The sequence below is a fragment of the Gadus morhua genome, chromosome 15, assembly GCF_902167405.1.
Source record: "Gadus morhua chromosome 15, gadMor3.0, whole genome shotgun sequence".
In the NCBI taxonomy this organism is placed as follows: Eukaryota; Metazoa; Chordata; class Actinopteri; order Gadiformes; family Gadidae; genus Gadus; species Gadus morhua.
Genome location: NC_044062.1, coordinates 14,553,749 through 14,581,566, shown reverse-complemented (window position 1 = coordinate 14,581,566; position 27,818 = coordinate 14,553,749). Strand labels below are relative to the sequence as shown.

The 27,818-nt window shown below is 44.6% G+C and overlaps 1 protein-coding gene across 3 annotated transcripts; it reads left to right on the top strand.

Annotated features, from left to right (window-relative positions):
- The first annotated feature begins 77 nt into the window (after window positions 1-77).
- On the top strand, window positions 78-27,673 carry hspa12a (heat shock protein 12A). Of its 3 annotated transcripts, none has more exons than XM_030379845.1 (12): window positions 78-535; window positions 12,399-12,475; window positions 12,976-13,100; window positions 16,322-16,508; window positions 16,883-16,987; window positions 17,299-17,415; window positions 19,610-19,781; window positions 24,751-24,837; window positions 25,705-25,809; window positions 26,138-26,396; window positions 26,603-26,706; window positions 26,970-27,601. In XM_030379845.1, exons 1-12 carry the CDS (start codon window positions 496-498, stop codon window positions 27,599-27,601), a joined length of 2,010 nt encoding a protein of 669 aa, XP_030235705.1. In that variant the 5' UTR covers window positions 78-495. The 3 variants fall into 3 exon arrangements, with proteins under 3 accessions (XP_030235705.1, XP_030235706.1, XP_030235704.1); XM_030379844.1 differs by having other exon boundaries at window positions 81-535; window positions 12,973-13,100; window positions 26,970-27,673; XM_030379846.1 differs by lacking the exon at window positions 24,751-24,837 and having other exon boundaries at window positions 80-535; window positions 12,973-13,100; window positions 26,970-27,673.
- The last annotated feature ends 145 nt before the right edge of the window (window positions 27,674-27,818 follow it).

Sequence of the window (27,818 nt, the reverse complement as noted above, 5' to 3'; positions counted from 1 at the left end):
GAGTTGTCGGATAGTTTGCTAATAGTGTTCCTGCGAGCCTGCATCCCTGCTGCCTGCTGTCCATAACAAAGCTGGTGGAAGGGCTCACATTCTTGGCCAGGACAGCCGCGCCAGCGACGGGAGGGGCGGGGCAGCCAACACTTTGGTGGAAGTGGAAGCTTGGGGTTCACGACATCCTCCTCTCTCACTCTCTCCAAATGGTGCAGAGAATTTAGCCCAAATCCTCACATTCCCTCCGTCTTTTAAAAAACGCCCAGCCGTAGCCGCCTGCAGACAGCTGATGCTGCTAAACAATCCGTTCTTCTTCTGAGATAATAGAGGGGGATCACAAAAAATCAGGAGAAGAGGTTTAACGGGGTGCGGAGGAACTAACGCATAGGGTGTTTTTCACTTTTTTTTTCTCGTGTAATAGGGTATTCCGAATAAGAGACAAACATTGCTTGGTGTGGCTGCATAGCAGAGAAGGCACACGAGGAGGAGACCCGGCGGGATATAATGACTGAGAAAGAATCGGCAACTGAAAACCTTATATCAGGTAAAGACTTAACGCCACAACTTTGAGTTTGCATTGGGAAATGTGCTTTCCGCAGTCAATGCGTAGACACGACTAGGCTGAGCGGTGGGACCCAGGATGCGACTGCTCTGTGACTTACTACTATTAACGCTGTGATTGTAAATGCCTTAAATGTTTATTGTGACCTTTGCTGCAGCACAAGGCTGCGTGGGGAGAATTTCGGGCATTCCCCGCCTAGCCGCATTGCAATAAAGCCTCGCCTGACGTTACCTCCAATGGAGGATCGTTTGATGTGCAGCCGTGGTTACGCAACGGCTCTTTCGTATCTCATCTGGCCGTGTAGTCGACATGTAGGTTATATTTGTGTTATTTATTTCCAAACGTGGTGTAAATGTGGCCAACGTCCATCATGTCTGCCTCCTACATCCCAGCTCACTTCAGCTCCTCCATAACGGTGCAGAGTTTGGTCACGTGGTCCCGTCCCACAGGAGGCTTGACTCAATGCAGCAAAAGTCTGCCTGCCTCATCACTACTCAGGTGACTGGGATGTCTGGCCCCGGATCTAGGTTCAATGCCCCGATAACCCTAAACTAACAAAGGGATGTTTTTTCCAGTTATCCACACCTTTTAATTTATTTGTATATATGTGTATTTATCCAGACTTGAATTGATCAGGCACTGCCCAATGAAAGCCCTGCAAGGCAAGTGGAGTAATCTGCTAATGTACCAATTCCCCGATGTCGAAAAAAATTGATATCCTCCTGACTCATCTAAGTGTCTAGCCTAGCCTAGCTTAGCATAGTCGCTTGTACATGGGAGCAGTGATTGAGGGTGGGCCTTTTGGCTTGGGGGGGAAGGTGGGACCTGTTTGAACTACCCCCCCCCCCCCCCCTTCACACCAGAAGTCCTCTCAGCTGCCACATCTTGCATTAGCATGAAAAGCTAGCAGCACATGCATGATGCACCCCCCCTCCCTAAACAACATTCCAGTAACATGGCTTCACCGGTCGCACACCTCCATCAGTATCATCAGACTACTAGACTCTTTCTTTAATGCCGGGAGGGAGTGGGAGACTTCTGCAATATAGCTCCACTCTCACCAGATCAGCTTTCAAAAATACCCATCGTTCTTTTAAACTCTGTCTGGGCTCCGAGCCATTGACCCTCCCTCCCCTCCAAAGAACCTGTGGAGGAGAATATACGGGGTTGCAGCCCAAACTTGATGACTCACTTAATAGAATATCGGAAATCTGCACTTCTACTACTCTTGTTGTCTTTACAGACATATTTTCTGTATCTTATTTTGTAATGCTGCTCTTGTTTTTTAATTGTATAGTTTTAAACCTACTACTGTCCTGTGCAGAAGCCACACATCATATGTCAAATCGGGGATTAATTAAGTGCAATTGTCTTATTTCTTACCACAGACGATTGCCATTTACATTACCTCAGAATGACAAGTTAGTAGTAAACCAATTCTGACACAAATGTTAGTTTATATTTAAATGAAATACTCGGGCTAGTTTTCTGGTGTTTGGGAGAGGAGAAGAGGTTCTTTGTTAGGGGCCAGATTCGACCAATGCTAGATTCATGTGTACGTTATGATCAGACATCCAATAAGTCTGATCTTGGACATAAGGTTTGTTGCGGGCAGTTTCTATCTAGTTGGACGATGCTTTCAAGACGATTGCATAAAACATTTTTAATCTTTTGAAGACCTTCTCAGTGGTCGCTGTTCTCCTCCTCTCAGAGGGAGAAACGGTAGAGAAGAGATGTAGCTGGACTGTGTGTATGCAGGGATACACACTCAGGACATTAATAATTCATAGCTCATCCTCTGTAGCGAACAGCAAGTTGTGGAACCTCAGCTGTGCCCCACTTTTGGCCAACACAAAGATGACCTATCTTTCGGTTTCTATGTGGCCGAATGGTAAACAAGTAAATAACAAGTCTGCTGCAATAGGGAAACTCTGGCACTTACTATAGTGTGTCTAATGCGATCGATGTATCATTAAGTCAATGCTGTCCACTTTCTGAAATACCTTCTTTTTTTTTAAAGACTTTCATTTATATTAATGAGTTTAGCTGAAATTATATTAAAAGTCAGACGGCAAGCCATTTGTCATCGGGAGACATGGCTTCTCTAGCACATCCAGTGCTAGAGGGTCAGAGTCATGATTATTTTAGGTTGAAGATGATTGGTTGTATGATAACGACCCAATTAATGTATTTCCATGTAAAACCCTGTGATATATTTCCATCATTACTGCAGAATACAAGCCTTGGAGACCCATTACATTTATAGAGACTTGTAGTTACTCGTTGGAGAGAGTGTACCGTAGTTATAGGAACAAAAGGTTAGCAAGGCTAGTGTTTGTTCTTATTAATGTTAGTGGATCGTAGTTTCATCAAACTAAAATGCGCTCTTTTGAAAATGCGATGCATTGTAAAGTTTGCATCTTTCTGAATCAATGGGTGTCCCCGGTCTGAAGTAGCGAGAGATGTAAACATAGAAAACAAGTTGATTCCAGCAGCACTCGACCAAATTACTTGATCTACGAGGACTGATCCTTCTTCCAAGTGGGCAGATATCGACCGATGAAGGGCTCAAGGCCTTCTAATGAGTTTGTTCATTACGAGTCCAGACGCTAAATTCCAGGTGGAGATCTTGAGGTGGGGGCGCGTAATGAAACATCTTAATAAGGTGGTGTTGGTACATGAGTAGGTTGGGTGTGGAGGGAAGTATTTATCAATACATGTTCAGAAGAGTCAAATGGAAAAAGGTCAATTCAGAAACACTTTGGAGCTAGCATGCACATTCAGAGGAAACACCCAATGGCTACAGGAACAAACTGAGGACAAATACCTGAACATAAGAAAAGGAAGAATCTTATTTTTTCATTTATAGCTGAACTAACTGAATCATCATTTTGTATTGGAAATGACAATTATGAAAGTGGAAATAATTCAATCAAAGGCAATGTGAGACTATTTTAGTACAAGCTATTTCAACTTCTCTTCTTCCTGGTGTTTAGAGATTAGAACCAGACTGTATTTTAGCTCCAAGACCCGGGGCTCTTCTGCATGTAGTCACACTGAATTATCCTGCCCATGCTCATTAGGTATAGAATGGAAAAGTATGAATCGTATAGTTCTCAATTTTTCTTCTTTTATGTTAAATAATTGATCGCAGCAGCATCAAGATTACCTCAATAACACATTGTGTAGAAAATAAATATATGTAACAATGTAAGTATGAGTTAAGGTAGTAATATTGTGTGTGTGTGTGTGTGTGTGTGTGTGTGTGTGTGTGTGTGTGTGTGTGTGTGTGTGTGTGTGTGTGTGTGTGTGTGTGTGTGTGTGTGTGTGTGTGTGTGTGTGTGTGTGTGTGTGTGTGTGTGTTGAAGAGGGGGGGTTTTGTTTGACACCGAGCTAATTCTGAGGAGCATGGCGTTCTGAATACTTTTCCAGCTGTGTATAAGAATGTCTGTGTTAAACCAAACAAAGTTTAACAACTTGCCTATGCCGTACGTCACCAGTTTGCCGACCAACGCCTCCAACATAGAATTACAATTAGAATTCATAATTGTACTTTGTGTTCTCCTTTGAAGAGCCTGCTGAATGTTTCTCTTTCTCTCTAGGCTGACAAACAGCTCTGTCTGTCCCGGGCCGTCATGTCTCCAATACAACCAGACCCCATTGTGACACAGCACAGATGTGACATTATTCACGTCTGTGCTGAAGGAATATAGACTCACAGTAATGAAGGGAGGCCTTTTAGAATTAGCATTAGCATTAGCACTTGACACAATTCATTAATTGAACTTCTGTGTTTGTCTTGTGTGTGTGTGTGTGTGACTGCGTGTGTATGTGTGTTCTTGCCAATGACCAGGAAGTTATCAGTGTGAGGGTCAATAGGTTGTTCGGTTCAAAGTCAAAGTCCCCAACCAAAACGCACGTTGGCCAGGTGCTTAAAGGAACCAGCAACTGTCCAATGTACCGCTTCATTCAGAGCAAATAAACATCCTCTTTCATTTTCTGCAATATTTTCTAATATTATTCAATGGAAATACTTGATTAAAGGAAAACTTCTGTATTTTTCAACCTTCAAACCGATTTTCTGAACATTTGGGGTATTTGGGACTAATGAGGCAGCTATTGTTCAATTGGTCCAGTATTTTGTGAGAACACTGCAGCCCTAATCTGAGCAAACAGACTGCTATGTAATCCTTTGGGGCAATAGCCTACCATCACTGTATGTCCTCTTAATGTGCTCATATTTGCTACTGACAGGCTCTGGTTATATTCTAACATTAAGGAAAGCATTCCTACGGAGAAATAGTTGGCTTTGCTTGATCCCAGTCTGTTTGTTATTGTGTCCAACCAAGTCTCACTCAAGGAAGACATTGTCCTATTGTCACCACATTCTCAACTCTCATTCACCACGATCTTTTAAATAACACTAAGCTAGGCTTTCTGTAGTCCAACACAAGCTCTGCACTCTGGCGAGACTTCTTCTTGAGCGAGACTTGGACTTATTTTGCTACCAATATTGGGGTTTGACAACATTTGTGTTGCGTTGTTTTTTGGGGAACACACAACGGCAAGGTATTTGTTAATACACCATAACATGCTGAAACTGTTGATGAATGCAGAGTAGAGCAGCCAACATATGTAGAGTGTATAGTGAATGATAATGGGTTATCTCAACCAAAATACATTATCTCACAATACTAAAGCATATGATCTCACTACCAAAGTTAATTATCTCACTACTAATGTAATAGCAGCCCAGGGTAGGAGGAGGAAGATGGAAGGCATAGAGACTATGAGATGACTAAGTACATTCATCTTCAGGACAGCGGAGGTACTGGTTGTTTTGCAGGTTGTTTTCTCATCGTTCTCCTCGTAAGGAACACGGGTCGGGTCAGCCTGTTCACTGGTCGTCTTTAGCACATAGAGGCAAAATGTACGCCCACATGTTCAGTAGGTTGACTCCCACGTAAGTTATGGGTTACTGACGTTGAGAAAGCATAGCAAGAGAGTGATGTGTCCTCCAAGTCCCAACAAGATGATAATTGGTTGCATGTGTAGCCTGCAGTATTCACAGTATGTAAACAGACTTGATTATTTCCTTCACATCATAGTTTTCACACCTTGCTCACATTGGTGTGAGTGTTTGTATACTGGATTTTAGCACCCTACCCCCATGGGAGGGGAGTGAGAAGGCTGGGCTGCCTTAGCACTGTAGCCAATCCCCACTGGATGCAATGTATTTCCCTTCCACCCACCACTCTATCTTGGTTACATCTGTGTTGATAGCGTTGGGAAGGATTCAGATTGGAATAAGGGCATTCACTCCTTTTGTCTGTCAATTATCTGATATGGTTAACATAGACATACATATGAAACATACAAGTGAAAACTTTGATTTTTAGTTTCCAGGGCATACAACAACCATACTTTATTCAGTGTTTTCCTCAATGGTAAATCACTCCTCGATAGGTATAGATTTTGCAGGAAAAATGTTGTTCAAGTATAATAGTTTGAGGTGTGAGTGAAAACTGAATGGGACCGCATTTGTGTTTGAAATACTGTGAAATATACAATCGTCCATTGATGTTTTAGGGGTTAGTGTCTGTGATGCGTTGACGGGTCCAACACAATGGGGGCTCTATATTTATCAAGCTCATGTTGACACGAAGGGTCTTAACCTCTGCCTGACGTTTTGGCGGGCTCTCGTTATCGGCCTCTCCAACGCAGAAGAAGAGAAGGAAGACGGAGAAGAAGGAAGGAAGTCTATTGTTTGGCGCTCTTCTCCCGGTTCCTCCCGCCCTTCGCACTCCTTGGATATCTGCTCTTTGTTCCTCTTGCCAGCCGCTTCGCTGTACTCGGCCACGCTTATACCGTCGTCAGAGCCACTCAGGGCCAGTTTATTGTTTAGTTCTTTCCCCGACCACATAAAAACGATCGTAAATCCATTGCGGCGCAACTTCCGACTTGCTAGCGCCGCTGGGTGCAGGTGGCTTCTCCGCCACTTCCTAAGAACAGCGGTAATTTAAGTTTCCTTAATTGTTTCTCCTTATAGAAATTAGGGCCCGACCGATATTGTTTTTTGAGTGCCGATGCCGATTATTATCAGAGAAAAATTACGATTACGATTTAATCGGCCGATTAAAAACAAAACAAAAAAAACATATAAAACGTAGTTTTTGATACCTTAAATATACTTAAAACACTTTTGACAAACATGTGAATTGAATGCAGAACCTTTGAGTGTTTTAGAATACATTTACAGTCAAAAATGAGTAATGTAAAATGTAAAATAAATAACTAACTCCCAATGTCCTGCGCTCGTGAGCAGTGGCTAACACGTGCGTGCTGAGCAGTATGGTCTCACCGTTGGAGTCTACAGCATTGGTTCTCAAAGTGCGGCCCGCGGAATCATTCCTGGCGGCCCGCAATGACAGACATAATTATGTAAGTTATATAAAAAAAAAAAAAAAGTATTTTTATTATTATATCAATATTAATTTAAACAAAATTAAATGAATATTAAGAGAAAAGTCGACTCTCTCTAGCTTTCAATTAAATCCTTTTACATTTGTTAGTTTTAATCCGACTGTAGGGGCCTACATTACTTTGAAAGGCTGAACCTCAGTTTCGTAATTTAGACCTCACTTGACCTCACTCCCAGAGGTCCAAGGTGCAATGTTTTTTTTGACCATTTTTTCCTTTGGCGGCCCTCAGTCAAATTTTGGATTCCTAAATTGGCCCTCAGTTGTCAAAACTTTGAGAACCCCTGGTCTACAGTATAACAAATTAACATGGCCTGGGACCTAAAGAAAAACAGGCACAACATGCTCAAACAACGCATCTTGTGTACATTGGTGAGGTGACAAGCAGCTGCCTGAGCGAGCGTGCTTTCATGTTGTACGGTAAAATTCAATCTCCTCTTTTTTACTCCAGCTAAAGTTGTTAGTTAGCAAGGCGAGTAGGAGCGCAATCTGCAGGATACTAAGCGCATAACATTAAAAAAAATAAAATAAAAATCGGTTGTAATCGGCGTCTTTTTGGTAGATGTTGATTATTTTCAAAAAGGCTATAATCGGCCGATTAAATCGGCAGGCCGATGAATCGGTCGGGCCCTAATAGAAATGACGCAACAACCGGCTCAAACAAACCCCTTTGAGAGGTCTTGTCGTTTCGTCTTACTCAATTGCATCATAGGACCGCCATCTTCTGGGGCTAGTGCCATTGGAATGCCATCGAGTGCCATTCCTGGGGAGCCATAGGACTTTTTTCCTTATCTCCCTGTGACTCTCTAGAGCGGGGGCAGATGTTAAGTCTTCCTGGTGACAGATGTCAAAATCTGCACTTTGGTCCAGGAAGTTATGCTCTGGTGTACTCGCTTCCTCCTCATTATTTTAAACTCTGGAATAGAGTTCCATTGCAGTATTTGACCTTTCAGGATAAACTGTTTAAACCATTGTATTTGTTATTTGTCATGGGGGCAGGCAGCAGCATACCCAAAGCCAGATTCCCTCCGCCCAGTAACACAGTGGATTGCTTGTTTTCTTCAACCCAGAAATGGGTATCCTCCGGAGATATCATGTACTCATGTTAACGCAGTCACACAAGACTCTTAATTAACCACCTTATTCACCTGTTCAAACCTTATCTACAAAGCTAGCCAAACTTCAAGAACTGCTTTTGTCAACGGGATGGTCTTGTAGTGCATAGGGTATTGGTTGAAAGCTTCTGTGTTTCTACCCCAATGTCTACAGTCCACCTGTAGGCATAATTTGGCAGGATACCCTTACCCCTACCTGTTCCTTAAAGGTATCTAAGACACATCTTTGGCAAGCGTGGATAAAAGTGTCTTGATACAATTGACAAGTTAATATCTAAAACAAAAACGGAATACACACACTACGCACACTATCCGCAGAGGTTATTTATCCCACTTAACCTTCAAGCTTATCTCTAGTCTACTGCATCAACAATTATTAGGTCTGGGTTTGTCTCTGTGTGTGTGTGTGTGTGTGTGTGTGTGTGTGTGTGTGTGTGTGTGTGTGTGTGTGTGTGTGTGTGTCTCTCCCTCTAGTGGCCCCATCTGTTGTAAAGGCTGAAATTGTGTCTATGTATGTCTGGGATGACTGCCTACTGGAGTCTGTCTGTCTACAGTCTCTCCCGCTCTCTCTCTCTCTCTCTCGCTCTTTCCCTCTCCTGTGTCAGGCCACTTGCTGTGTGGTTAAGTGACCTGAACGGTGCCTCTGATTGGTCGGGAGGAATGGGACGTTCTCCCCAAGAGAAAAAGAGACGCTCGCTTTAACTTCACAACATCACCATGAATTTGGGCCTTTGATGGTGTGTGTGTGCGTGCGTGTGCGTGCGTGTGCGTGCGTGCGTGCGAGAGAGTTTATGGAGAGGGGTGCATGTGAGAATGACTGTGTTTGTGTGTGTTTGAGAGAGAGTTTGTCTAATGTGTTGGTGTGTGTGTGTGATGTGAAAGCTTTCATATGTGTGTGTGTGTGTGTATCCCTGATTCCTCAGTGTTCTTTGTAGGTGCTGAGTGGGCCCCCTCATTGTGTCCGCCCGGTTGCTCTTCATGTGAGCTGCCAGTGTGTCCTGGAACAAGCCACTGTTGTTGGTCCTTGAACGTTTTCCAGAAGTCTCTTTCAAACGGCTCACACAAATTAGTGGCACTTTTAGATGCCACACGGAACCACACGCAAACGGCGCTTTTTTTTTTGTGGTTTACCTTGACACACACACAGACGCACGCATGCACACTTCAACCAACGCAACACACACACGTCGACCAGCTGATGCATTTTGGAAAAGCTGGAAGTTTCACTCAAAAGAAGGGCAGAGCTATAACCATTTGAAGAAGGTGAAAGTCTCCCTCGCTTTCCTCGCTGTCATTTTATAAACCCTCCTGTCCCTCCTTTTTATTATTCACTGCCTTTGGTGTCAGCCTCCAGCCCTCCATCTCCCTCCTTTCTCTTTATCTCACTCCTCCCTCGCTCTCCTCATTTTCTCTCTCTTGCCCTCTCTCTCGCTCTCTCTCTGTTCCTGGAGTGCAGACCACCGTCTCTGTCTGCTGCCGTGGCGACGGAAAGGGGTGGGGGCAGTGGTGATGTCATTGCTCCCTGAAGTGCTCAGGGGCCAGAGTTTAAAAGCATGGATTGGATTAGCTACCCCTGTCTCGCCTTTTTTTAAGATTTCAATAAAGGAGAGTAATGTGGGGAGGGGTTCACCGACAAGATGGCCACCACTTTATTAGAATATCTCCATTCTCCTTTGCTTCAAGGTGGCGGTGGATGAAAGTGTTGTTGAGAACCGGTTTTTGATCCTAAACTCTGCCTGGTCTCTGTACTCTGTTTGAGTTGGCGGAGACGTCAGACATAACACATCAGACTGCCTAAGATTAATCTTTTCTGTAAAAATATTAAGGAGCTGTTCTCTGTTGTCTTGATATAAAAAGTGATAAAAATCACGCATGCAGACCAAAATGTAAAAAAAAAGATCGATCCTGTTCTAGTTTGCACACAAAATGTATTTTTTGTATAAAGAAATAAATCTACATCTTATGTTTCACCAGACACCGATAATACAGATACGTGATGCAAGTGTGTAATGGTGTAGCTGCTCAACCTGTGTTTTGGTTATTCCCGTGGTTTCTGGACCGGTACCCCAATTGTAACCATGGTAACATGGCCTGGCACACAGATTTTCATGGTGACGTAGCAAAACCTATTCAGGGACGCTGGGGGAATGCAGGAAGATTGACTTCCTGTCTGAGGAGAGTAAATTCCTCCACTTCCTGTCAGGATGTCAGTCGGCAGGAAGTGAATATCACCATGGAAATCTTCACTGTATGTGTGCAGTGGGATGCATTGGTCAATCATTTCTGTGATTGTGTGTGTGTGTGTGTGCACATAATGTGTGTCTCGCTAAAAGTGTTTTGAATTTGTCCTGCTAATGTCCATTTGTGTGTGTTTCTAGATTTGGGTCTGTAAGTGATGTGTGTGTCACCTCTTCAGGGCACTGCCCATTCTAGGCGGCCTCTTTTCCTCTCAATATGTCCTTGTTTAGGTTACACACACACACACACACACACACACACACACACACACACACACACACACACACACACACACACACACACACACACACACACACACACACACACTATTACCTTACAATTAAGAAAACTTCAGTTAATCTCTTTTTGAGGATAGACTGAAGGCCCTTCTTCAGAACAGAAAACACAAGCAACACAATGGGGTACGTTCCATCCTTAACCACATTTCTGGTACGGCCTCTAAGGGCATGAAAACGTTGCGGTCCTCAAATACTTGACTTCTATGCAGCACCGTGTTGTATACATTCTGGGTGTTGAGATTGGACTTTTTGTTTCAATGTTTGTGTCCTATTGAACATTTGTAAGGGTTTTATTTATTTTTTAAGAAACTCATTTGAAAGTTTAAATATCTGTTGGCTTTGCTTTCTGGAACACAATATCCCGGTAATTACAATTTTCAAGCACAAACCACTGGTGCTGTATATGGCACAAAGGAAGAATCCAACATCTTTTTTGCAGACAAAGAAGTAAAAACATGAGATGTCAATCTCATTTGCAAGAAGATTTCGCTGTAGGTCTGCTCCATTCAAATTCAATTTTTGTTTCAGTAGCGCGGGGGAATAAACTCAAGGTTGAGCGAGCGGGATTTTTTTGTTTTGTTATGGTGTTTATTTTATTTATTTCATCGTTTTCTGGAATCGGGCGTTATCTGAGGATGGAAGGATGGACGGGTGTGTGGGTTGGCGTGGCCGAATGAAGCCCATCCACAGGTGGTCTGGTAATTCTGCGGCGGTAATTGCCTCGTAAAGTGTATTTACGTGCGCCTAGACTACTCATCCGCACGGCGGGGGGCCACGGGACCACAGAAAGAGGTTGAGCGCTCGCTGAGGAAAATGGGAGGGATAACGCAGCATCCCGCGGTGAGACCGTTCCCCCGGACACTTACTGCACATGGCGGGAATACTGTGATTGTTGTGTTGTGTGGGACGCGCCTCTTTTTTGCCAGCGCCATTAAGATCCACTAATGAAGATGATGGAGCCCCGGGAGGAATTGAGTGGTTTAATCTTTAATTCAATTGAAATGTCATTGTATGTGTCTCTTTTAAAAGGCAGGTGACATGGGTGCATTTGTTCCTGTTTTGAATGGACTCGAAGTTTCTGCTGAAATCACTTTGATCATTTGTCCTGAAATGTTCCAAAAGAGAGGTGGGGGAAAAAAAGACATTGTCACTTTGGAGCCACAATTGTGAAAAGCAAAAGATAGTTTTGTGAGTGCTTCATCCTCATTTTGCTAGAAAATGGGTCCTAGAAGTCTGCTCTATATATCTTCACACGCATGTGTTTTACCTCATTACCTTCTTCAGAAGACATTTCTCCTTTTAGCAACTTTTGGATGGCAAGTCTTACTTGATGGGCACGAATGAATCCAAATCTCCAGGGTCGTGACCTCCTGGGTGTGGAAAAAAACTGAAATCGACAGATATTCGAAAATAACCGAATGAATCAAAATGTTTACCAATGTTTTCTGTACTTGTGAATATGATTACAGTGTCTGTGTGGTTGGCTGCCTTTTCCTTTATCCATGGCATCATTCGTCATTCCTAACACAGAAGGGGAGATTAAAATCGTGTGTGAAGTTAACCCTCGCTATTCTAACGATCATTTAGATCCCAAATGTCTGGACTTGACCCTGTCTACCCGGTCCACTTGTGTCTTTTGGCTGATACTGTGTTTATCTAATACTGTGTTAATCTTGTCTTCCTGTGTCTTCTGTTTTTTTGTATCCATCTTCAGATGCAATGGCAACTCCTTCTCCTGCCAAAAGTATGGGTGAGCCCGGGATCACCCCGCTGTCTCCCTCACACATCCAGGTGAGAAACACCCTAACCCTCCCCCCTTTTACCCTAACCTCACACATCCCTGTGAGAAACACCCTAACCCTCCCCCCTTTTACCCTAACCTCACACATCCCTGTGAGAAACACCCTAACCCTCCCCCCTTTTACCCTAACCTCACACATCCAGGTGAGAAACACCCTAACCCTCCCCCCTTTTACCCTAACCTCACACATCCAGGTGAGAAACACCCTAACCCTCCCCCCTTTTACCCTAACCTCACACATCCCCGTGAGAAACACCCTAACCCTCCCCCCTTTTAGCCTAACCCTCACCCTTTTTACCCTACCCTCAAACACCAAGGTGAGAATCGCCTCACCCTCACCCCTTTTACCCTACCCTCACACATCCAGGTGAGAAACAGCTACCCTCAGCCCTTTTACCCTGCCCTCACACATCCAGTTGCCGAGCACCCTTCTACCCACCCCCCTACATTGGGTTTAACCCTGTCCCCTGTGTGTACCCGCCCCCAGCAGGAGGAGACGGACCAGGTCCCCTCAGGCCCCTCCTTCGTGGTGGTGGTGGCCATCGACTTCGGCACCACCTCCAGCGGCTACGCCTACGCCTTCACCAAGGAGCCGGAGTGCATCCACACCATGAGGTGAGCGGCCCGTCTCTCTGTCTGTGACAGTCGGTATGCCCGTCTGTCTGTCCGTCTGTTCGTCTGTGACTGGTCAGCATGCCTGTCGGTCTCTGTGTGTTTGTGTTTGTCTCGACCCTGAGTGAATTGATGCAACCAACCAATTGAACTTAAATTTAGCCTTACCCGACTAGATAAAAATATCAATTTGGCCAGAAATGTAAAGCTAAATCTATCTTGAAATAGAATTGATTTAAGTTTCAACAATCTTTCCAACTCTTTGCCTCTTCAACCGTCACCTGTTTCTGCTATGGTTACTTTATGTTGAGTTATTTAAACACACCTGTGATGCACTGACAATGGCAGGAAGCAGACATGCCTGAAGGCGGGATTTAAGGGTACCAGTTAGTGAGTGTGCCCTCCTTGGAGAAGCCTATAATTATACCTTTGGCTCCGGGTCGGCTATAGTGGAGCCCTGGGAGGTCAGTCAACCTTCCATCAGCATCTTCTTCCATGAGGGCAGTGCACTGTTGTACATGGAGACAGATGGAGCGATAATGGCATACTTCATTCATGTCCAAGGTCAGACTCGAGCCAAGTTTGGCCCCACCACCAATTAACTGCCTCATTGACTCACTAGTGTACGACCTCTGACCTCCGAGTGTAATCATTGCTAATGTTACCCGGAAACCAATGGGGCTCTTGCTGACCTATTGGTTAACATTACAGGTGGAGTTTTAACATAGAGCTACAAACAGCAGGTCTGTGTGCTTTAGCCTGCACTACTCCTCCAAACAAAACAAATACAAATACACGCCCAGAGTTTCCACTGTCTACTAGTTTCCCTTCATGCATTTTTGTGTTTGTTTTTGTTCGATATAATAACATGGTAGGCCTCATTAGGGATGCTCGACAATGATCTTTTTGTCTTTCATTCCAAGTTGTGATGTCATGAAATATTATTTTACAGCCAAACCATAGAATAGATGGATATAGATGGAGTACTAGGACGAAGGATAGAACATTCCTTAGAACGGTGCATTGAATAATGGATGAAAAGCGAGCTAGAAGATGTATGGCATGCTAGATGAATGGTGTGATTCATGGATTGGTAGATGGTACAGCTTAGCAGGTGATATCAGAACAGAGTTTAAGTTGGGCTTCCCTCTTGGTCACTGCCTTCAAACAATTCCCTGACCTACGGTGGGGGATGGGTGGAAGACCGTCGACCCCCTTGTGGGGTCTGTCACATTCCGTTCTTTTCTTCTGGAAAGACGAATAAGCAGTTATCAGACAGCTGCAGATTTTCACCATTCAGAGCTCAGAGTTAAGCAAATACAGTTACAAACGGTTTACATTTAGGATTTTTTTTCTCTTTTACTTCTGAAAAGGAAAGGTTATGTCTGGGTGACTTAGATTTTCTTTGATTTTCTTTTTTTCTTTCTTTACTCTTCTTTCTTTTAAGACATGATATCTGTTTAAAAACTTTGATAACCTTCGAAAGAATTTAATATTGTTAACTCTGATATACATTGAAAGATTTTGAAAGGCATTCAAAATATCTATTTGAATGCCACCCCATAACCATTGAAAGATTTTGAATCAAAGCTAGATATTTTCTCAATGATGTATTCAGGGATGTGTCACAGACAGAATTGTCCCAATGGCCCAAGTGACGGCAGTGAGGTTTAAACACGACAACAAGTGTTTCTAACGTCTTTTTCATGGACAGAGTCCTCTCCAAACGCCCATCCATTAGAGAAGATGACTGTTAAGGGAAGCAGTCTCAAAACCTTCTGACCCAAAACCGTCTTTGTCTGCAGCCACACTTTCTTTTGAGAACTATTATCATTAACTATCAGTGAGGTTCCAATGGCAAAATATCCGCAAAACCCAATACAATAGGACTTATTTTGAATCCTACCATTTAACAAGCCCATACTACCCAGGTCAATGTACTGTATCCATTTTCATTTATTAGTCAGATTTCAAGGGTTTTTTGAAAGTTAATCATAAAATCGTTTTGTTACATAAAACGTTTTATTATCGCATTTAAATAAACATTTTCTAGGTTTGCAACGCGTGACAAACCGCCATATGTACGATATGCACGATAGCCCTGATGATGCTTCTTTGTTTGGCGACGGCACTTGCAGCTCATGCATGGTGACTATAAATTATGTTTTAATGGCCACCATCATGGCTTCACGCACACTCCCCACATTAGGCAGATACTACCGTCCAAAGGAGATGTGCTTTTCCTAATAATAGTAGTACATTGGCGGCTAACGCCAATAATAGCTGGCCCTCATTATTCAAGAAATGCAGCAGCTTAGCTCAATTAGCCTGGAGACCGGAGCCGAGATGGCCTTTCTCCGAAAGAACAGGATTTGACATGATTTCAAATGCCCTCTAACCATGTTCAGAGTAGATTTAGTCTCAATGGGCATTAGGGGGCTACATGGTTACTATTTCATCTGGTGGATGAGGGAGGGTGTTTCAATACTCTTTGTAGTATGCATTTTTGTAAGTATTTTTTGAGCAGTGAATACTACGAATCCTTGAAAGAGTGGTTAGATGGCATTTTTAATTACATTTATGTTACGCATTTATAAGACTGATCCTTAGATGACATTGCCTTGTATTCACAGCCAAATACAGGCTGACGTTAAGAGTAGGGGCCAAGTGTCTTCTGTTGGTACAGGCTGTAAATGGTGTCTCCTGTTTGCACAGTTAATCAGACTTGATGCATGCAAAAACATGCACACAATAAACTTCTCTTCTACCAGAACAGCCATTTAGGTATTTATTAATTAACCGAACTGCTAAGCTAGAACGATGCCTAACAATCCTACCCTTAGGATATTGATTGCTCAAATTTCTTCAATGCTGCGTGTAACTGTCGGTATGTCGTATCCATCCTGCTTTCTCAGTAAGTAAGTAACAAACGTTTATTTAAATGGCACAGACAGGATGTCGCAGTGCTTTACAGCAGCATTACTAGGAGACAGTAAATGACGGATGCATAAAACCACAAAGCAGTGCTGGTACAAAGGTGTCTTTAAGTGCCCTGAGTCCATGTCTTGTATGGTCAAAGCAGGAGGGCGCCAGACGTCTGGTTCTACTGTTACAACTCATTTTTCAAAACCGAACCCCCTCTTTAAAATACGTTTTGCTCTTTTCAACAGTGGGTGGGGCGCCTTCTTTGTCTCAGTATTCCCTTTCACCTGTCCTCCAATCAGACGCTGGGAAGGTGGAGACCCCGGCGTATCCAATCAGAAGACCCCGACCACCATCCTGCTGACGCCAGACAGGAAGTTCCACAGCTTTGGTTACGCGGCGCGCGACTTCTACCACGACCTCGACCCGTCCGAGTCCAAACAGTGGCTCTACCTGGAGAAGTTCAAGATGAAGCTCCACACTACCGCGGTACTCACTCACTCACTCACTCACCTATGATACAAGCACACACCACATGCACTAATACTATAGCCCTGAGGACAACACACACACACACACGCACACGCACACGCACACGTGCATTGAGACTATCTAGGTCAAGGGAGAAAGAAAGGCTTAATTTGGTGAGGGGAATGTCATGTGAAATGTAGAACTATATGTAATGCATAAATGAATAAGAAATCTCACAAGAGCACTTTATAATGAATAAAACACAAATCCAAGTGTGGTCACCTCCTGTGACCATACCATTATGAATGAAAGTATTGCGTTAAATGGTGCTCTAACATGTTATCCATAACATTATAACTTTAGCCGCCTCCCTCTTCTCATTATCCAATCAGAATCTGTCCACTGAGACAGACATCCAGGCAGCCAATGGGAAGAGGGTGAAGGCCCTGGACATCTTTGCGTACGCCTTGGCCTTCTTCAAGGAGCAGGCTCTGAAGGTAGAACCGTCTGCACTGTTCCTGGATCTGCGTTCTGTCCTAAACGTTTCAGTGAAAACTTGACCTCACCTTCATCATAACAAAGATCTGAATTTGATCAAACGTTGAACATGTTTGTTTTGGGTAAATTAAATATCTTTTTGCAGTTGCATGAATAGTTTGCGTTATTGATGTTATATTGGGGAGTTGTGTTGAATAACGAATTGTGTTATATTAACAGTTTGTGTAACTGATGGTATTTTTGGGTGGTTGTGTTCTAAATCCTATTGTTGTGTTTAAAGAATAGTTCTTGTTACTGATGGGGTTTTCAGGAGCTGAGCGACCAGACGGGCGGAGACTTCGACAACAACGACGTGAGATGGGTCATCACAGTGCCCGCCATCTGGAAGATGCCCGCAAAGCAGTTCATGAGGGAGGCAGCCTACAAGGTACACACACACACACACACACACACACACACACACACACACACACACACACACACACACACACACACACACACACACACACACACACACACACACACACACACACACACACACACACACACACACACAGCTGAAGAATGCTTACCATGCAGTTGTGGTGCAATGATGCTCTCCCAGAGATAGTGTGGGGGAGGGGGAGAAAGGGGGTGAGTGAAGATGCTGTCGGTCGAACAGTCATCATTCCAGACTCGCATGCAAACAATGTGGTGGGAGGGACACACCCACGCGGCCTCCTACCGATGTACTTGGCATGGCTTTGACCTACAGTGTGTGGTGGAGGACAGAGAGATAGAGTGGCTAAAACTGAGATGTGTGTGTGTGTGTGTGTGTGTGTGTGTGTGTGTGTGTGTGTGTGTGTGTGTGTGTGTGTGTGTGTGTGTGTGTGTGTGTGTGTGTGTGTGTGTGTGTGTGTGTGTGTGTGTGTGTGTGTGTGTGTGTTTCTAGCCAGGGTGTGGCTGCAGTTCTTCCAGCCTTTAGACTCACTCACTCACTCACTCACCCTCACACGATTCATGATCCTCTCTCAGCCTAGTCCTCTGCTAAATCTCTAGCTGTTGTCGGGCTGTTATTACATGATGAAGCACACGGTGACTCAGCCGTTTCATCTCCAGGACTCCTGTAGCAACGCCGCGATGGTTTAGTCCCAAGGACACTGAGATGAACCAAAGGAAGGAATAAAAGCAGGCTGATGAATGTTTCAGAGGGCGAGGTGCATCCCCTGCAGAGCGCAGAGGGAGTTACTGAGTCTTAAATCAGCTGAGAGCTGCCTCTGAGTTGTACTATAAGAGAAACGATCTTGGCATCGATCGCTATGGCCGGATCATAACGTCCGCATGGGCCGCCATGCTCGAAAAACGACACAACAGGGAGCCGTGAAAACCGTTTGTGTGTGTGTGTGTGTGTGTGTGTGTGTGTGTGTGTGTGTGTGTGTGTGTGTGTGTGTGTGTGTGTGTGTGTGTGTGTGTGTGTGTGTGTGTGTGTGTGTGTGTGTGTGTGTGTGTGCCTGCTTTAACCATAACACCAGAGAAAAGTAGACAGAAATGGGAGGGGGGGGGGGGGGCAGGGGGGCAGAGACGGAGAGACGCCCTGGTCACCTGATATCTGCAGTGGGACAGAGGGCCAGAGAGCAGGGGGGGAGAGAGTGCAATGATGAGAGAGGGAGCAAGTGAGGAGAGAGGGATAGGGGGGGGGTGTGATAGGATTGGAGAGTGAGAGGGGGGAGTAATGGGATACAGAAAGGAAAGAGGAGCACACCATGGGCTAGAGGATGTGGGCGATGGGGGCGAGAGAGAGAGAGAGAGAGAAAGACTACAGTGATCAAGAGACAAAGACGGATGATGATGAGGGGGGAAAAGGAGATGAGGAGAAGGACAGAAGGGAGGGAGAAGCGGATATTTGGAGTCCAAGGAGGGGACGTGAATAAGAAGGGATGACGGGGCTGTGGTGGAGAGACCCAGAGGGGGGTTAGAGAGGAGGGGTTCAATCGAGGCTCGCAGCAGTGACTCGACATTTATTTATTATTAAATGTTTTACGACCCAGCGACCTGATAGTCCACCCACCTGGCGAACTCTCTCGCTCGTTGTGCGCTCCTTTTCTCTCTCGCTCGCTCTTAACATTCTAACTCTTTCTACGGCCCTCTATTTATCTCCCTTGCCTAATTCCTATCGCCTTCGTGGATTACCCCCCTACATCACCTCTACATTTACCCCTCTAGAACCCCTCCACCACCTCCACATATACCCCTCCTCCTACATCACCTCTACATTTACCCCTCTAGAACCCCTCCACCACCTCCACATATACCCCTCCTCCTACATCACCTCTACATTTACCCCTCTAGAACCCCTCCACCACCTCCACATATACCCCTCCTCCTACATCACCTCTACATTTACCCCTCTAGAACCCCTCCACCACCTCCACATATACCCCTCCCCTACATCGCCTCTACGTTTCCCCAGGGTCCTCACAGTTCAAGCATAAAGTTATTTATCATGGGTTCCTGACTCCTTCCTCCTTGAATTGAATGGCATCCCCTTTTACAACAACATTTGTAATATTTCAAGTAAATCTGAACCCTGACTTGTCTAAAGAGCCGGAATGGATTTCTCTGTTTTTCTGCTATTCGTTTAGTCTGGCTTGGTCACCCGTGACAACCCAGAGCAGCTGATCATTGCCCTGGAACCTGAAGCAGCGTCTATCTACTGCCGCAAGCTCCGCCTCCACCAGATGATTGACTTGGGCACTCGGACCACTCAGAACGGCCACAGCCCCACCGACAACGTAGGGGGACAGATGACCCCAGGTAGGACTTGAACCCTTGTCTGTTTGTTGGCTAGCCAGGCTTACCTAATCAGAAGTAAACTGGGCTAAGATATTTTTAGGCTATCTAGGCTTAGTTACTTTAAGGAGAGCTAAGCTTGCCATTTGTTGAATAGCTCACCTAATCAGAGGTAAACTAGGCTAAAATATGTGTAGGCTAGCTAGGTAAACATACTTGTAAGCTAGCCTAGTTAGCTTACAAGTATGTTTACCTAGCTAGCCTACAAATATTTTAGCCTATATTTTAGCCACCCCATAATTTGCTAGGTAGGTAAGGTATATCTAAGGTAGCTCTATTTGCTTATTCTAATGCTAGCTAGAATGGATGTTCCTCAAAAAAAATAAAGATTTTATTAAAAGAACCATATGAAATGCTTCATACAATATGTTTTGCAAAAAATCTTTCCTCCCCTGGCTCCCCTGGACGGAAGGTGTTCAGCCTCGCACCAATTGAACCGCTGTCAGGCAGGGACCAAGTAGTAATGAGTTTCTAGCTTTTGAGGTTTCAATCTTATAAGTCCTAAAATGAATCAACTGTCAGGACGTGATAAAAATGCCGTCATTAGATGTATTAGATCCATTCCCTACTGATCACTGTGAGCAAGTTAGCAGCCGTTTCATTCAACCTAGTGCAGACTTCAAGACATGAGTAGCCTTGATATCATCAGGTGGTTTATTTTCTGCGAAACAGACAGAAATCATAGGCACGCCTCCAGGCTAGTACAGGGCGAGCAGAGCGCCGTGAGCCAGTGAGTGTGCAGCTACAGAGTTTCTATGCTATATGTTCAATAACAATGCATCTTTTAGCGGGAGCTTGAGCTTGTTCATAAACTCTTGGAGATTGAAGCAATATCACACCGGAGGCAGTGCTGTCATGCTAAACAACAGCATGGCTGCGGTCTAGGGATGGGCACGAGTAGTAAATTCCAAACTCGAGTGATCGAAGGTATTCCTCGAGGATCAATCGAGTACTCGTTTAATCAAATCTATTTTTAGAATGCAACGCATCTGCAGCAGGAATAGGCCTAATGATGAACGGCAATATTACCAACCAAACATGTAATGCTTATTCTCCATCAAAACAGTCAGAGCTATCAGAGTATTCATTATTTATTTTTGTTCAACGTTCAAAACACATTTTCCTTACAAAAATAAATATGCGTCTCACAATTTAAATCACCTCGAACCAAGGCCTGTAACGGTTTAAAAAAAACTAAAACAAAACAAGTAGCCTAACCATTGCAAATGATTTAAAGCTGCAAATAAAACGGCAGCAAATGGACTATGAAAATACTCTACACTATACAGCTGCGTCTTGCGGCGGTGAAAATAGCCGACACACTTGGTTGCTGCGGGTCTGCTTTCCCGAACTCACCATTGTGTTTCAGGAGCATATGTTGCCGCATAGTACTTACTCTGGTAGCTCGATTTCGCTTGGCATATTTTACATTTCACCTTATGATCTCCTATTTCTTTAAAGTATTTACATTCTCGCTGGGCTTTGCTTTAACCGCCATCTCTTAACTTTTTTAATTCTGGCGTGCCTGCACACGGCACGGCACGCGCCACACAGAAATTTGATACATTTCATTTGCTTTGCGCCCACGGCATGCGTTAGTGGCGCCGCACAGAAAATTGATCATTTGCTTCAGAAAACTTTATTTGTGTGTGTACATGCAAAATCGAGTTTGCCTGTCCACCAACTGAGTTCATTTGTAACGAGGAGTACTCGAGTAATCGATTCCTCACGCCCATCCCTACTGCGGTCGCTCGAAAGTACGAGACCACAGGCAAAGTACCGAAGATTACTGCAGCCGTGCAGATAATCAGTGTAACGGCACGACCTGTTCTCGTTGTTCTGGGGGAGTATAGATGATTTCATTCCGTTTCAGAGTAAAGATACCATGATCCTCCTGATTTGTATTTAGGCTACTTATGCAGCTAACAATTCTACAAGAGCCATTTATGAGTTAACGGTATTAAGCCCAAACGGATAATGATTAATTAATTAATCAGTTATTTAGCTCCACCAACATCAAATCGACCTACAACTAGACGGAGACTATTGCCACGCAACAGTTAAGAAAGTTAGACAGTTGAATGTGTATTTCTGGTGCCGACTAGCCAGTGCAGCAACGACTTGTTGATCGTCTGGAAAATCCCTGCCATCTAGGCTTATAAAGCACATTTATAAGCCCTTAAGCGTATTATTCCTCCTTGTTCGTGGCCGAGCATATGGCCACTTGGTCAATAATGGAACAAAACAAATGTGACAACTAAAGAATTGTCAATGTCATCTCTTTTCTAAAGGCATTCAAAGCGTTACTCCTGTGAAAAGTTGTCACAGTGTTCCTCTGTTGAGGCTTTCACAACAAAAATAGCAGCTCACGTTTGAAAAGCCCCATTGATTCTATATTGATGCTGCACACAGTGAGGTCTTGTGCATGTGTTGCCCTTGTGGTGAAATGAAAGAGCTAAGGTGGTATTGATTTGAGGGAGATGGTCTGTCTTTCAGATGGGAGGTCATACTATCATTCCTGTTTTTAGATCTTAATAAATTCCCTTTTACACAACGGCTTGTGTTCAATAACGAGCGGGTTCAGCCCGACAGTTCTTTTGTTTGTGGCGTTAGAATGTTTTCTCTGTGTTCACATGGCTGAACGTCTACTTCTAAATCCATAGGGTGGAAGACTCGTAGCATGGTACAGTTTAGGGGAAGGTACAAGGTGCTTCTTGGTGGAATGTTAGTGTCCATAGCTAACTAATTAATTTATATTATTATAATAGCTCGTCAATATCCTTGGCCTATACCTTAGAATATGAGGGTACTGAATGGGAAAACATCTAGCTTGTCTAGGGAGCTGCTTCATCTGCTTGTTTTGAAAACATTGTAGTCTGCAATATAAACCTAAATTGTCATCACGCATCGAACTTTTCTGACACCTGTTTTCTGAAAATAGTGGATTATTCTTTTCACAGCACGAGCTTATGAAGCGTTACTCTTACATTGTACCCTTTATATATGGTATACTTGGCAGGTTGGGGTCCAGAGCACTGTTTTATTTAAATAGTGCCGACCCTGAGTAAAAATTGACAACCTTTAGTAGTGAAATGGCATGCGATTTAGGTCTCATGGTGAGACCTAAATCGATGATATTGATATTTACTAAATGTACAATTTGATGTTGACGGTGACTGTGTCATATCCCAGCCTCTTTGGAATCTGACGTTAGCCATGCATCTCATGCCTCAATGGTCTCTATTAATAGAAGCATGATCAGATTTGTACCCGTAAACGCTGCTATGCCAGGACAGCCATCAGTGTCCTGTTACTAGTTCTATTCTCTATATCAGTCATTGGATTGTATGAACAATGATGAAATGACAGGTTACACGTAGAAAGTCCTACTACTGATAATGTCAGTTAATCCGGTTTCAATTTATTTTAATGATTTTACTGTTTCTGGTTGGACTCGAAGATTTATGGGACATACTGTTTATATTCAGGCTTGAATTCAAAATGTAAGAAGATGAACCACATATCTAAATCAGACATTCACTCTAAAACTTTATTTTTTCAGTTTTGGATAGATTATCCCAAGAATACATTACTTTCACAATATTTCTCAACAAATACAAATGAAGGACATTCATTCATGTAATAAGATCGAGAGCTTCTAAAAGCCAAAGCTTCTCTACCCGAGTTCCAGGAAGTTCAAAAACATTTAAATCTTCTGTTGCTCTGTGGAAGTTCAACAGGAAAACTCTTGGTTCTGCCCAGCTGCTGAACTTTCCATATAGCCCACGCCCATCCTCTGTGGATCCCAATAATACCTGACCCCTGGTCATTCCAAACCATGCAGCCTCTATCAAGGATATCTAACAGTACATTTATTATTTGTAATATTTTGGCTGTGACACAACTCAAATGAAATGGTTAGATCAGCAATTACTCTCTATGTTAAATCTATTATAATTAAGGCCAGATTATGTTGCTTTCAAATTAGAATTGGCGTCAATTTAGACCAATTAGTCCAATCAGAAGCATGCATTTGCATGTCATGTGCTGTACTCTTGGTTTGAGCGTTTGGTTATTCTATTTAAACATCATTAGCCTGAGCGTAGTAATATTTACTGGGATGACTTGCTTCCACCTTTATATTGTGGTCCACCATGTTACAGGAAATGATCATAACAGCATCTGTCGCTGTAGACAAGCCTATAACAACAGGCTTCTTCCTGCTGTCAAGTCAGTGATGACCAGGACTTCACCCCTCACCTTTCCCATAATTCTGTCCTACCAAGTGCTCTGTGGGCCATGTGCCCCTTCACACCCGGTCACTTTACTGGTTGTGGAAATAATCAGATGTTTTCGTCATATCCTGGAACAATGCGATATTTCCTAGCTTCATATCCAGCGGTTTTAAATGTAACCACAGATAGTGAAGGTCACCAATGGAAGAATAGGGTACGGTGGCCATAAGGATCAAGTGTCGAATGTATTTACGAACATAATCATTGTTCTGGTACTAGAGTGATCTTTTTCTGCAATACATTATGTGAAACTGCTTTGACCAAATATAACGAGAATGAGGGCAAATTACACAACCACAACTTACGAGTTTGTCTTTATAAAACGTTTCCAAGGGTTAAGTATGTCTAAACCATTTTCCATGCCAACTAACTTCCATGCAGCCTCCATTCCCTCGTTACTAGCACACGTTTAAACACACCGGGACCGTGTAATGATAGGGATCTGAATGCTGTTGTGACTGACTTTTCTATATTTATTAATACAAATGAAAGCTGTGAATAGGGAGAACCCAAGCTGTTGTGGTTTTTGGTTGTCTGGCTGAGCCGCCCGCTTCCCTCCATTGTAATGTAACGAAGGCTTCACAAACGCTTTCTGTTTCTCCTCACTTACGGGGACCTCTCTGTCTCTCATTAACCAGCGAAGGAGCATGGTCGGCGCAACCGGCAGAGCCGCACATTTATGGTGGAAAATGTCATAGGAGAGCTTTGGTCGGAGCTGGAGGAAGGTAGAGTCTTTGCCTTCCTTTTATTCCCCTTTTTTGCTTCTGCACATTACAAATGTTTGCCCACGTTTTGTTTGACATTGCATGTTAACTTCTGTCGCTCTGGTTGTTCCCATGCTTGTCTATGCTTTGCTTCATGCTATAAAGTGTGCATGAAGGTGAATGATGATGTTGGATGATGGAGAAGGGGGTGTTGTTGTTGTCGGTTGCATGTTGGTTGACTGTTGTCGATGACTCCTGTGACTAGCCAGGGTCAATAAAAACAAACGTAGCCGGAAAACAAAGATGTTAACCCAATGTACAAAGTACACTGGGGCCCATCATCCAACACATACCGTTTATAGATCCTTTTTGTTATGCGAAAAGAGTTATATCGATATATTAATATCGATTATGCAAACAAAATGGAGACACAGCATGAATGATATATGCTTATCAAAGTAAATATCATGAAGAAACGAAATGCATGCGTTCATTATAATCATGAAACACAAATTAAATGTCGAACTTTACCCTAAAGTAGCAGACCAGATAGTTTCCTTTCCTCCCCTACACCGCCCCCCTCCCTCCGTCCCCCTCTCTCTCCATCTTTCTGGCTCAGATGTAGGTCGCTAGCCAGCGATCCATCTGAAGCTTCTCAGCATCTGGTCTCCATGTGGTGGCAAGGCTTTGGTTGACTGGTGCTAGCTGCTATAGGAGTGTTAAAAACTAACAAAGGATTAAGGTTGAAATGTATTTCCAGATGTACACCATTTTTGATGTGTTTCGCTTTTTGTGTGTGTGTGTGTGTGTGTGTGTGTGTGTGTGTGTGTGTGTGTGTGTGTGTGTGTGTGTGTGTGTGTGTGTGTGTGTGTGTGTGTGTGTGTGTAGGTGATCGCTACGTGGTGGTGGACTGCGGGGGCGGTACCGTTGACCTGACGGTGCACCAGATCCGCCTCCCAGAGGGGCACCTGAAAGAGCTCTACAAGGCCTCAGGTACCTGTTCCCATTACACCGAGTCTGATCACAGTCAGAGCACTGCAAGCACATGGAATCACTGATCAAACAAGTCACAAGAGAATGGATTGATAATGGAATTAATATGCTTTTCTTTTTTGTCGGTGTGATAACAATGACGATAACTACACGTATGTGGTCATGTGCCGTTTCAAATCCCCATTGTACCAGAACATTCTTTTAAAATAAACAATTCCCTTTCAACTCTTTTAATTAATATCAGTCAATCACATCTGCAGTATAGATCACTTCTGTCCTGGTTTGGTTTACCCATCGTTCCCAACTTATTTTTCTTCCCTGGTCCCAGGTGGTCCGTACGGCTCCATCGGCATCGACTATGAGTTTGAGAAGCTGCTTTGCAAGATCTTCGGCCAGGACTTCGTGGACCAGTTCAAGGTGAAGCGCCCGGCCGCCTGGGTCGACCTGATGATCGCCTTCGAGTCCCGGAAGCGTGCGGCGGCGCCGGACCGGACCAACCCGCTGAACATCAACCTGCCCTTCTCCTTCATCGACTACTACAAGAAGTTCAGAGGGCACAGCGTCGAACACGCGCTTCGCAAGAGCAAGTGAGCAACTATCTGTGTTTGTCCGTATCTGGGTGTTGTCGCGGTAGTGGCGCCATCGTCGAAGAGGGAGATCACGATGTCATTGCATCATCCTTAAAGCTTCTTCTCCTCTACTCGCTCTTCTTCTCTCTTACATTTTTATCTTCCTCCTCTCCATCTCCTTTTCCTCCTCCTCCACTCAAACCTGTTCTCCTCCTCCTCCTCAGTGTGGACTTTGTGAAGTGGTCTTCCCAGGGCATGTTGAGGATGAACCCCGACGCCATGAACGCCCTCTTCAAGCCCACCATCGACCACATCATCCAGCATCTCAGTGAGTCAGACGCACGCCCACTCTCGCACACACATGCACACACACACAATGCTCAATTGCGTCCGATTTCTAGGCATTTTCTTTTTTTAGACGAGCCAACTAGTCGTTCCCAGAACGTCAGGATAACCGTCAGGGAAATTAGTCAAGGAACATCCCTACTTCCAATTAAATGGAGGTCCTCTCTATTTATAGCCGTCCATGCATTCTTAGCCAAATGGCATGTTTAATATTTCAAAGCTTTATCCTCCCCCTCCCCCCTGCAGACGAGCTGTTTGAGCGGCCCGAGGTGAGCAACATCAAGTTCCTCTTCCTGGTGGGGGGCTTCGCCGAGTCCCCGCTGCTGCAACAGGCGGTGCAGGTCATGCTGCAGGGCCGCAGCCGCATCATCATCCCGCACGACGTGGGGCTGACCATCCTGAAGGGGGCGGTGCTGTTCGGCCTGGACCCCAGCATCATCAAGGTGCGCCGCTCGCCGCTCACCTACGGCGTGGGCGTGCTCAACCGCTTCGTGGAGGGCAAGCACCCGCCGGAGAAGCTGCTGGTGAAGGACGGCACGCGCTGGTGCACGGACGTGCTGGACACCTTCATCGTGGCCGACCAGTCGGTGGCGCTGGGCGAGCTGGTGAAGCGCAGCTACACGCCGGCGCGGCCCGCGCAGCAGGTCATCGTCATCCACGTGTACTGCTCGGAGCGCGAGAACGCCGCCTTCATCAGCGAGCCCGGCGTGCGCAAGTGCGGCACGCTGCGGCTGGACGTGAGCGGCACGGAGAGCGGCGCCGCCCGCCGGGAGATCCAGACGCTCATGCAGTTCGGGGACACGGAGATCCGCGCCATGGCGGTGGACGTGGCCACGCAGCGCACAGTGCGCGCCAGCATTGACTTCCTCAGCCACTAGAGAGGCAGACGGGGGAAAGCGGGCCAGTATTTACTTCCTCGAGGGAGAGAGAGAGAGAGAGAGAGGGAGGGAGGGAGGGGGAGAGAGAGAGAGAGAGAGAGAGAGAGAGAGAGAGAGAGAGAGAGAGAGAGAGAGAGAGAGAGAGAGAGAGAGAGAGAGAGAGAGAGAGAGAGAGAGAGAGAGAGAGAGAGAGAGAGAGAGAGAGAGAGAGAGAGAG